This window comes from Aptenodytes forsteri, unplaced genomic scaffold (genome assembly GCF_000699145.1).
Source record: "Aptenodytes forsteri isolate BGI_AS27 unplaced genomic scaffold, ASM69914v1 Scaffold119, whole genome shotgun sequence".
NCBI classification, from domain to species: Eukaryota; Metazoa; Chordata; class Aves; order Sphenisciformes; family Spheniscidae; genus Aptenodytes; species Aptenodytes forsteri.
This window is the reverse complement of record NW_008796165.1, coordinates 8,612,893-8,625,419: the sequence shown is the minus strand read 5'-3', so window position 1 is coordinate 8,625,419 and position 12,527 is coordinate 8,612,893. Positions and strand designations below refer to the sequence as shown.

The 12,527-nt window shown below is 39.4% G+C and overlaps 1 protein-coding gene across 1 annotated transcript in view; it reads left to right on the top strand.

The window, feature by feature from the left end:
* The first annotated feature begins 5,338 nt into the window (after nt 1-5,338).
* The window catches only part of RAB3B (RAB3B, member RAS oncogene family), a 61,957-nt gene continuing 54,768 nt past the window's right edge, over nt 5,339-12,527 (top strand). Inside the window, exon 1 of the mRNA XM_009287362.2 lies at nt 5,339-5,566. Coding sequence (XP_009285637.1) covers nt 5,339-5,566 — 228 coding nt within the window. The remainder of the gene's footprint in view (nt 5,567-12,527) is intronic.

The following is a 12,527-nucleotide window of genomic DNA, read 5'->3' as shown; positions in this document are numbered from 1 at the left end:
TAGAATAAAATTCTAATAATAATAAGAATACACAAAGCAAGTGATGCACAATGCAATTGCTCACCACCTGCCAACTGATGCCCAGCCAGTCCCCGAGCAGTGGCCCCCCCGGCCAGCTTTCCCCCAGTTTATGTACTGAGCATGACATCACATGGTATGGAATGTCCCTTTGGCCAGTTTGGGTCAGCTGTCCTGGCTGTGCCCCCTCCCAGCTTCTTGTGCACCCCCAGCCTTCTCAGTCAGTAGAGCACGGGAAGCTAAAAAGTCCTTGACTAGTGTAAGCACTACTTAGCAACAACTAAAACATTGGTGTGTTATCAACATTATTCTCATCCTAAATCCAAAACACAGCACTGTACCAGCTACTAGGAAGAAAATTAACTCCATCCCAACCGAAACCAGGACAACCCCCATCTTCTCATCTGCCTAATAAAAGAAACGTGTGTGTGTGTGCTAGCAGGTGATGATGAAACGGTTAAACAGTCACATTTAAATTGCCACTGGTCCTCTATAACACAAAACATATGTAGTAAATTTCAGTTTGGGCTTTAAAAATAAAGCAGTGACCAATATTAAAAGATGTTTTTACTGTTAGAAATGCACAGAACTTGTAATACACAGAATACACAGGTTCATAACAAGTTGAAATTGCAGATATGTCTTCGTGTGCAGTTTGAAGTATAAGTTCCATCAGCGTGACCACGTTTCATGGTTAACTGAGGTGACTGACAGCAGACAAGGTAACCGTTTTCCAAAGGCAATTCAGACTTCTTCCTCGCAGTGTTGTGAGAGAGAGTGTGATCTGGAAACGGCCATGTCTGTGGACAGACCCATGTGGTTGCTAATACAGAGATGCCTAAACTTCCAAGGTAATGATCAGATTTCTTGTTTCTTGTCTGTGAGTGGATAGAGAAGAACAGCCCTCCATTAGTTTGTAGCCAAAATGATAAAGGCTGGAAACACTTGAATTCAACATCAATTTTTTTTTTTGGAAATAAATGGATGGCAAGATATACCAGTTGATTTCTAGTCAACACCATGAGCTTTAGACAGTTCATGTACTGCTTTTCACTGAAGGTAGCTGTAGGGAGTAAATACTGCAGAACTGGGGCAGCAGTGACCACTTTTAGTGATTTGTAAGAACAGTAACACTTTGATGGTTCATTTTGCACTACAAAACAGTTTGATTCTTCACCATGATGCTGGTCACAAATTAAAGAGCACAGCTGTGTGGAATCATCTATATGACACATTTCAGTGAGTACTGAAAGCAGTGAAGACTGGTTTCCCATGGAGGTGTCTTATGGTGATAGACTTCTTTTTTTTTTAAACTTCATTAGACCAAAATAGAAAATAAAGGCAGGAGAGACACCTTGACTGAGGAACGTATTCTTTGGTGGCTAATAAGCTCTGATTAAGATTTTATTGCTTTAGAGCATTTGTAGCATCCTCCTCCTGTGTGGTTTCTCTGTCTAATAAAAGATGAGCTCACACTGCAGGCTTTTTCCTCAACAGGGAAATAATAAGGTATCTCATAGCTACATAACTGCCTATTCTCACAAAATTAGCTGGAAGTGGATGTGTTTGAGACCTTGTTCCCATTGCTAAAGCATATGGAGAAAACAGGTTGTCAATATTAGTATGCTCTTAGCTACAAAGAAGTGGGATACCCAGGCAAAGAACTAAAAGATGCAAGGTCTCATACTGAAGTGTTCTCAAGGACAATCTGATTGGCAGCTTTTTCTTCTCCTGTGTAATGAGTTTTCTGTAATGTAGCTAAATCTTTCCTGTATAGGTATTTTCTTGAGGATTATTCCAAGGCAGTCAAAATGGAAACAGTCACGAGCCTCTCTTTTGCATTCTGCGTGCCAGTCATATTTGACTTGGTCTTCTGTAACAAAACCCTAGTTAGTCTGCACGTGCTTGTAAAACAGCAGAGATGCTGCTGTATTTGAAGTCATCCTAAGCAAAGAGTGTATGTAGTTGTGTACCCAAAGAGCAGGGGGTTACACTCCAACTAAACATCCTTTCACCAAGGAGGGAATAAAATTCTCTGGGAGCGATGGCTGTGCGAGCTGTTTTGACGAGTTGGACAGGAGCTGCCCGACATGGGCGTGTTGTTGCCTTTTCCCTCTGATGCTGAATCTCCACCAGGTGCGGACGGCCTGCAGGAGATGTGGTTTTGTGGATCTTTCTCTCAGTAGCATAGCAACTGCCATTGCTTCTCACTGCTCGGTCCTCTCTGCTTGGCTTCCTCAGCTGTGCTGGATCAGGAACTGAACCAACTTTAAAAACAGCCCTGCAAAACAGGAGAAGTTGTAGGAGGATTTATTTTTAACTGGGGTCTCTCTGTTCTTTGAACCAGCTCTCTGCGTGGTCCTCAGGACTGGCATAACTAGGGAGTGCTTGGAGCAGGGGTGTGGGACAAGAAATGGGGAAGAGGAAGAGATGGGAGGAGAGTTGGGAGAAAGGTCTGCTGGTTCCTGGCTTCAGGATTCAAGCACAAATTCAGGGGCAGCCCTGTGAATGCTTTCAGCCCAAATGCTGATGGAGTACAGCTTCCATAATGATCTGCAATCAGAGGAGTAATCAGTAATTAGTACTAAAGTCCTTTCAGTTTCACTCTATTGACCAGAGGAGGGAAAAGGGAAAAGTCAGATTTAAGCAAGGGGATGGAATTCTCTTTGAAGTTTTTGTGCTCCGATGCCGCCTCTAATAATTCAAGGAGCCGGCCTGCAGCATCTTCAGCGTAGCACAGTGGCACGCGCAGGCCAGTGAGTGTTGTGCTTCTATGACAACAGCCCCACGTTCTGTGCAAGTATCATTTGATCTTATTTTCTGCATTGTGCTTCTAACAAAGCTGCTCTAGTGGGCCACATTCTGTAATTGCTTTTTTAACTGAGATCTGAAAGTCGCATTTGTAGCCAGGTACACTTTTGATTGTAGCAATCTAGGGGAGTTAATAGAAGCAGCAGTGTTTCATTTAAAAGATCAGCTTGTAGTATGTGGACGGATTCTGTGAAGGCAGGGGTAGAAAGAAGGTATTGATTCCTGTATGATTAATGGAATACTTCTTTGTTAAAGGTCTGCCTCTGAATCTTTAAATGACCAGGCTTCAAGTGATGAGGGCATCTCACTTTTTTCAAGCCTCTGTGAGTGGGATGGAGAAGTAGAGATTTTTAATTTTTTTTTTTCCTTCTTTAGTAAGTGCACATGTGTTCTCAGGGGCATTTGTGGAAGTTGTGTATGTGTATGAGAAAGATAAATTACTCAAATAGAGAACTTCTTACTGTCTTCCAGCTTGGTGATGGTACAAATCAACAAATTGTCTGGATTCATAATTTTTGCAGCTGAGATTTCTAACATTTGAACTGAGGCAGTGAGTGCATTGGCCTGAGTGTGTGTGTGTAGGTCAGTTGGATGTTGAATTCTTCATTTCAGAAACTCCTGTTAAGAACTACAAGGCATGAGTAGAAGAGTCCTTTTCTGATACACTGCTGAGAAGAAAATTTGTACTTGGGTTTTCTGGAGTGCTTGTAAAGGACTGTGGTCTTACTGAATAGCGGCTCAGTTCAGAAGAGCGTGTATCAGAATTGTGTTGTATCCTACAGAGAATCACTTGTGGGAAGATTTTACTGTGTTTAGTGCAGCTATTGACTATTAAGCTATGGAGAAAGTTCTTCAGAAACTGTCCTTGTTAATGCAATCTGTGAAGGATATGTCTGCTGCACCAGCCCTTTTCTGTGTGAGAAAGTTGCATGTGTTTAGTTGGAGATAAACCATCATGCGTATTTTACTGAAGTTTAAACTGGGTTGGTTTTGGTTTGTTTCCCCTCTGTTGGGAATTTAAGTTAAATTGTCATCCCAATTTGAATTGCCTTTGGACAGCGTTTTGGTTTATAGCTGTTTTACTACAGTGAGTTTTGAACTATTTGTTTTGTTTTGTTTTTTTCAGTGAGTGAGTGAAGTCCTGTGTGCGGGTGAGACTTGCTAAGAAGGAAAGTATTTGAGCACATGGTAAGAGTAGACATTGGTGGGAGTTTTGTTCCCAAAGATGCCCACGAATCTGAGTTGAGAGGAAAATTAACTTATTTCTTTGGATGCCGGGGCAAGAAGAGGCTGGTCTCCACTCAGTGCTTTCTGACACTGCACACAAGTAGCACATGTCCTAGTTTGAACAAGTAGCTGCTAATCAGACCTGTGCTGTCATTGCCCCAGTTTGCACAATCCTGTGACTGGTTTAAGGAGCCGAGACCTTTGCTTGTTTTACATGGGGTAGATTTTGAAACGGCATTAGAGATTAAAAGTGTGGTATATGTGTTAAAGGGTAAAGTTTCCTTTTTCTCTTCTCTGTAGTAATTTAGTTTGTGTAGCTGTCTTCTGCTCTGTACTAACAGAGATGAAAAGTCAGGGCCTTGCCTTCTCCCATGGAGTGTCTGAGCTGCATATGTTAAAGCAGCCGGGGCTGCTCAGTGAATTCCACCCGTCTTGATATTTCAGATTCCACAGTTGTTTTTTGGTTTCTGAATCCAGTTCAGGGTCACAAGAGAAGGAGGGATCTCTGAGGCTGCATCTTTCTTCCTCCCCACCCTACTAATATCCCCAACTCTCACGTCCCCATAATAAAAAGTGATAATTTATCTGTTCCAAATGCTGCCTGCAGCCCCACTGAGCCCTCAGGTTTTATGCAGGTGCTGTTTATTTTAATTGCAGTCTTGAGAGTAGATAGGTGTTGGATGGATTCAAAGTTCTCAGCTGAAATTCCTGGTGTTTCATCTTCTCCGATTGCCTTTTTTTTTTTTCCTTCTGTAAATGCTGAGGACAGAACTTTTCTGAGGATAAAATGGTGGTGGTGCATGTGCTAGAAATGCAGATTTTCCCTAGTAGTCATAAAAGGAATTATTTAGGTTTACCTGCCTTGGAGGCTGCTTAATGAATTGCATAGTTGGATGCACTGTCAAAGATTTTAGTTCTTGGTTGCAGTACTCCAGTTTATTTGAGCAACAGAAGTGGCACCCTGCCACAGGAGTAAAGAATGCTGTTTCCCCACTAGTATTTGAACAATCTGTAATAGCCATCTGTTATTCTTTTAAACACAAAGCAGTGCAACAGGTGTATTTCTTGGGTTTGGAAATCTTACCAGTACAAGTGGATAATAGAAATTTAAAGCCAGGATTTAAAAGAGGATTTCAAGGTGTCTTCCTCTTTATTCAGCAGATATAGTGGTTATGATATTAGAAAGAAGAGAGAGAAGCTAAACGTATGGTACACAGTTAAGGAAAACAAATGCTGAACTGCTCTTAAATCTGTTCTTTTTCAATGTTTGTCATTTTCTTAGATGGCTTCAGTAACAGATGCCAGATACAGGCAGAAAGATACTTCAGATCAAAATTTTGATTACATGTTCAAACTCCTGATCATTGGCAACAGCAGCGTGGGTAAAACATCATTCCTCTTCAGATATGCCGATGACACTTTCACACCAGCCTTCGTTAGCACAGTAGGAATTGACTTCAAAGTGAAAACAGTTTATAGGAATGACAAGCGGGTGAAACTGCAGATTTGGGTAAGTGCCAGCGTTTTCAAAAATGCTTTATATTAATCCCAGCAAAGATATGACGGTAAAAAATAGCTTGTTTGGAAGTAGATTTTTGGATTAATACAGATTTTGATTGTTCATAAGTTTTGTGTGGCTGTATCATTTGTATCCCTGCAGTATAGCTGAGTAAGTTCTCTTTGTATTGCTGTCTCACTCAACTGGTGGGATTCCTGGTATGGTCTTAAGCAGCTGCTCTGTGTTCTCAGGAGTCAGTGTATTATTAAACTGCAACAAACCCAAAGCAGGTCTGGAGCCCTTTAGTAGCGCTTTTTGAGTGAGCCCTAGTAGGTGAAGAAATTCAGTGAGCGCTCAATGAGAGAACGCTACACATAGCTTCTACTATCAGCTTATGTCCTCCAAAGAAGATACTTGTATCTTCCTGCAACTCGTACCTGCTCAGCAGCGCCAAGCCAGCTTATTTCATCCATCCAGGATTCCTCAGGGGGAAGACAGAGGTATGCTTCAAACCATCTCTGCTGACATGACTTCTTGGTAAATCAAATCGTAAGAGAACTTGTGCAGGTAAGCTGGAGGCTCCCTCTGCTCAAACACCCAGTCATGGGACATTTTCAGCCTTTTTGAATTACAGCATCCTAACCTAGTTAAAAAAAAAAAGTTCCTGAGCTGCAGAGTGGAAGGCCAAGCAATTGTCAGTAGCTCATGATGTTCCTTTTTATGGAAAGCAAGTGTTTTCTTTTATTTTACTTGCTGGCAAATGACTTAAACCCTATGGTGCAAATGCAATTTATCCTGACAGTGCTTAAACCCTCTGTGTCCCAGAGAATTACTCAGTGTGTTTAAAAAAACTAGGCTCAGATTACTGTGTTTTAAAGTACCATGGGGCTCCAGCTGGAATTCCAGTTAGCAGGATTGTTCTCTTCTGTTTTGCATAAAACGAAAAGATCTCAAATAGAAGGTATGAGGCTAATATTCTCTTAAACAATTTCAAAGGAGTTAGCTTACTAACTCAAAGTAGCTGCCTACTTAGTGGTTTCTCCCACAAGTTAAGCTTAAAGTTTAGACTTGAAGGTAAGTTGAAACTGTATAGCATTTCTACCCTAATCCTGCCCCAGATAAGAGCACAGTCTTCTAATTGATCTATATACACTTGATTTATAATTAATCTTTAATTATTGCATTTAAATGTAATATTATAGTAATCACATTGGGTTTTTTAATTTATCGTGACAGTCTTAGATTCTCACTAGTTTATTGTGACTATTCAAGATGAGAAACTTTTATTTCTGTGTTGCCAGGTACAAGATACAACAAATTATTTAATAAAAGATCCTTTTCATGTTGCAAAATTCTGGCATTGAAACTAACATAGATAACCTGACATGAAACTGTTTGATTTAATTTAGGGTTTAGGTAATAAGGATGTTTGTACTTCAGGCCCTGTAAGCAACTAAAGACGATTTCCATCCAGTTTGTCTTTCTTAATCTTGGAACATGAAATTCTGTAATAAGTTGTGTAAAAGCAAGATGGAAAGTGCCATGAAATATTTGGTTGTTTCCCCCCCTCGCCCCTCCACCTACTGGGATTAAAATGAATTAAGCAATAATCTTAATGAAATCTGTTTGAAGGCGTTGGAGGGAAAAAGGCTTTAATAACCTTAAATTCTTATGAAAAGAGATGTCAGGTGGCTTCCTCAGAGGACCTGTAATATTGGAATTACCAACACCACTGTTGATTTAAAATTTCTTTTCAATAAAAGGTTCATGTAAGTGTTTGACAGTTTCCAGAGTGACTCGTGTTCTTTTCTTCTCTCTTTCTGTGCTCCTTGCATGGATCCCTGATGTGAGTCGTGATTTAAGGACCTTAACAAAAACATTAAGTGTGTACCTCTCTAAAAACCACAATATTTGAACTTGTTTACCTCCTGCCTGACCTGAGACTAAACTTGTAATTTCAGTGTATTCTTCAAGATACATGTAGTAGTGGGGGCCATTAGCATACCAAAACTATGCCTTCCTGTGTGTTGGAAGGAAGAGTTTTCTTACCAACCTGTCTTTCAATTACTTTTTAAAATGATTTACAGCCGCTATTGAGTTTCTGTGAGTGTGGGACCCTGTGGCTCCATTGAACACTTCGCTTTTACTTACAACTTCCCAGTTATATTGACTTTTTTTTTTACTTATGCTCCCCCTAAGCTTGATGTTAAGTCTTACCTGAATCAGGTTTAATGTGAAACTAAGTGAAGAAGGAAGAAGGTACAAGTGTTTAAATTAACCACTTCAAATGTCTTTATAAAATCCAGAGAGGAGCACTTCTAGGAACCTCTAATGTTCTCGGCTCTGTGGAGCCAGGTCTCCTTCAGTTCATGGGGGCTTGTGGAGCTCTTAAGTGTATGCAGCTGTGGCAGATGGGAGGTGCTCAAGGGCTGTGCCCAAATAACCTTGGTTTGTGTCCTACAAATCTCAAGGCGGGGGAAGTTACTACTGCTGTGCTGTGATCCAGAGAGATCAGTGATCATTGGGACTTCCTACACTGACTTTTGCCTGTGTTGAACAGAGAAGCAGAATATTTGGGTGTAGGACCCCAGCTACAAAGAGCTCCTTGGGTTTTCTTAAAGCTAAGAAAAATTCACACCGCTTCAAGTGCCAAGCAGCTGCACGTAAAGACTAACAGCATGTTGCTGTGTCAGTAAATGTCTTTCTGATCTATCTTGCAGTTAATATCTCCAGTAGAATTTGATAAGCGTTTTTAAGCTAGAGATCTAGCTTTTGTGTTTGTGCTGAATTTGAGAAAGTCAGTATTTTGTGAATCAGGATTTGACAAGCTGTCAGGTGTAATGATCAAAAAAGAGCGCTGCTGTGTTCAATTTTGATGTCATTAGTGGGCCCCTTGCTTTGTTGACATTAACACTTCAATCACTCAGATTGATATTTTAGTAAGATTCCTATCAGTTATGCTAGTGACCTAGCAGTCTGGGAAATGATCTGCTTTGAAAAGACTTGAAAGGAGTATCTCTTGAGTTTGAGAGGAGTGAGACACAGCAAAGATATTCATGGTGCTTTTAAGGTAGAATGATAGTTCTGCTGATAGAGAAAAAACAGTAAAATGGTCTGGAGAGGGGTTATATGAAATAATGTTTTGTGGTTGGTTTTTTTTTTTCTTTGTTAAAGAACTCCAAGATCAGCTGACTCTGTTTTAATGTCAAGTCTTTTCTGTCTTGTTTAAGAATGGTGGTTTTCAGTAAATTGAATAAATGACCTTTACTGAGAAAGTTCATTTTGTAGTTGGATGAGGTTTGGTAACTTAAACATTTCTAATTTAAAATATTACTTATGTAAATATATTAATATAGTATAAAGATATTCTGATATCTACATAAATGTAATTCTTTGATTAGATTTTTTTTTTTTATGCTACTGCCATCTGTAATAATACTTTCATATAAAGCATCTCCCTTACGATATATTTGTAAGGAGCCGATTTGTAATATCTCTCTGCATGTGGGGTGGACATGTGGATTATTTCTTTCTTGACCAACAGTTTTGTATTCCCAGAGTTGCTAATTACTGAAGGAAAGCTATTATATTTTCAGTTAGGTATGTTTTTTATTATAAATGAATCTCAAAGGTAACATTATTATATTCTTAGCAAATGCATACAGTTAATACTCAATGCAGCGTTCAGGTTGCCTAGCAGCTAGAGAAGGCCACTTTGTCCAGATCCAGATGGAAGCAGGGTGAATGAATAAAAGCGATTTTTGATTTTAAGTGAGAGCAATGTGAGATTTCTTTTTTGCCTTCTTCTGTGTGTTTGTGTGTCTCTTGGTGGTAAGCAGTAATGGTGGTAAGTAGTAATAATGGCAGAACTCTCGAGCAACGTAGCATTGAGGTTAACTGCTGAGGGGCAAACTCTGGTCCTTCACACTGGCCCAGTCTAGGTTAATTCCATGAGCTCTTTGGATAGTAACACAAATTTACTGATGGAAAATCATTGGCAGTGTTTAGCCCAAAACACTTGCACGCTACAACAATTTGCATACCACACTATGTGCTTTGTGTGAGGAATTTCTTTACGCTTTCATTATACTTTTGTACAGCACCCTACACAGTGGAGCCTCATTTTTGTTGCACATACCAAACATATATGTGACGAATAAGAAACATAATTAAATACAGGGTTTGGCAGCTGATGTTACAGTTGCAACTACTTTCAACCCCCTTTTTTTAAAGGCTAATAGAGGTTAAATTTAACTTCAGGCTAAAAGGCAAAAAGGTGTGATGTTCAGATGGAGACAGCATATTTAGACTGCAGTATGATTTTTCTTTTAAGGTGCTGCTTATCAGTTTTAAACTGCTAGGATGAGTATAGGTTTTTCTTTCCCATTAACAAAAATGTTTCCATGGCTTAACTGCTGAAACCTGTAGGGGTCTGAGATTAGCTGTAGTGGATGTCTGAAACGTTACAGCTTTCAGGCACAGCTGGGAAGAGGGTGAAAAGCAACATTACTCTGTTTTTGTGGGAAGGATCTTTACAAACAGAAATATGACAACTGCTAATTATGCTGAGTGGCAGTTACCATTACAAAACAAAAAAAGTGTAAACCAAAATAAAACCCAAGCTGCGTAGCTGTCCTGAAGGCAAATATGCAGTGTTTTTAAAAGCTTTTTGTATCAGTTGTCGCCTGGATGACAGGATGCTACTGCGCTGCTCGCCTCATAGGGAAGGGATTCAAAGAAGTAACACTGGTAACTAAGTTCACTTTTTAATTTAAGAGCGGTAAAATTAGAACACTGTCATACTTGATTGTAAATTTTAATGTTAATTGCACACTTAACGAAAAGCTAATTATGCATTTCAGATGAGAGAATCATCTATTCCCCTGGCATCCCATTCCCATCATGTTTTTGCAAAGTTCCTTATAAGCACTGACTTTAAACTTGAATGCTTGCACAAAACTTGTTTCTAAAAAAAAGAGATAATAAGAGTTCTGTAATTTAATATATAGATGTGATAGCCATGGATACCTCTAAAGATATAATGGGCCTGATTCTGCTCAGTAGATTGACAGCTGTTGTGAAATCCTCTGATTTGCTGTTTAGACAAAGAACTAAAATGGACAAAGTCATGATAGTGAAAAGAACAGGTTGATCCTTGTATGAGAGGCAAGGATTACATCTTATTTGCAGCACTGAGGACTTACTGGGTCCCAGGAATGAAAATCGTCAGGGGTGAGTGGATGTAAAGCACTACTTCTGATGTTAAAACACAATGCAAAATATTTGACTGGAGAAGAGATACAATAACAGTGACAGTAATTCAATTCCTAGGTCTTGGTTGTATCCCAAGTAATAATATCTTCCCTACTTTGGGAAGAACTTGGTGCTCATGCCCCTCTTAATGGTCTTTAAGATTAGAGTTGCAAGAGCAATACAAGGGACAGAAATAAAAACCTGGGTGGTTAGTTAAGTTTTTATTTTTATCCCACTCACTATTGAATTTATTTAACAGACTAAGCTTGCTGAGCAGGGCATTCCTGTATTTGCAGTTAAACAGTTGACATGGAAGGTTTATTTCTGTTTATAGTTAATCACCTCAATCCATTGTTATCTCATTATAACTCTACAGTGAAGGCCAAATTCAACTTCAGTCTAAGCTCTGTTACTGCTGGAGTTACTCCTGCTTACCATATTGAATTTACTCTCACTGCAAGGTGTAGTATCTCTTTTCACGCTACATCTTTGCAGAGTTACTAGGTATATGGAGAATTTGCCCTTGTTTGGTGCATTACAATAAAATGAAAAAAGTTACAATATTGCATTCAGAGGTACCAGAGTGTATCCAGGAGCAGGGTTGAGTGCATTTTTGTTAAGAGCTGCTGATAGTTCAAAGGTTTGGACCTTTTCTAGAGCAAATGGGCCAATGTTAACTAGTTGCCCAATAGGGGGAAAGCTGTACTTGGAAAACTTCAAGGGAAATTCTTCAGCTGATGTAGTAAGGCAGTTAAGCTTTGAAAGGACAAACAGGTTGCTGATCTCCTGACCTTTTGCATTTAATGCTTTTTACAGCAGAAATTCAGAACAGATATTTTGGTACTTTCCAGTAATCATTTTACATAGTCTTAGACTCATGTGCCTCAAAACGTTTTCTGGTTGTCCTTGTCTTATCAGAATCACCCTTACTATGGTTTTCTTTCACAGTGTTATCTTCCACATAATGATTAGGTATATTCTATATTTAAATACGCTTGGTTACGCTGTGATCAGTGACAAGATAATACAGTGGGCAGAATTTATGAGTTCTCATAGTATTTGTCTCAAGTGAGGACATACTTAAACTGTGTTGTAAGTTTTTGGTCAATGAGAAAATATAACTATTTATTGAGCTTATTCACATTTATAACTTTCATGCATTGTGTTGTCTACTGCAGTATCATGTTTATGCAACACTTATGAGTAGGCTGAATGGCTGATTTTAGAGATAAAAACAGGAACCCAAGACCACAAAAACTGGTTTTCAGATGTGAGAAATTGTACCTTGTAGCACAACTGGAGTACCTGGGAGTTTAGAAGTGGGTACTTTGTAATGTATTTTCTGTTGTCTAGCTATTTAATGTTATCCTGATTCATTAAACAGCGTGAACTAAGCTCCCAGATGTTGACCACTGATTTTCTGTATTTCTGTCGGCAAGGCTATTTTCAGTCATGTGGAGGGAAGGTCATATGAGTATCCCTGTGTTGTGGTTTAACCTCAGTTGGCAACTGAGCACCACACAGCCGCTCGCTCACTCCCCTGCCCCCGGTGGGATGGGGAAGAGAATTGGGAGAGTAAAAGTGAGAAAATTCGTGGGTTGAGATAAAAACAGTTTAATAACTGAAGTAAAATAAAATACTACTACTAATAGTAATAATAAGAATAATATACAAAGCAAGTGATGCACAGTACAATTGCTCACCACCTGCCGACCGATGC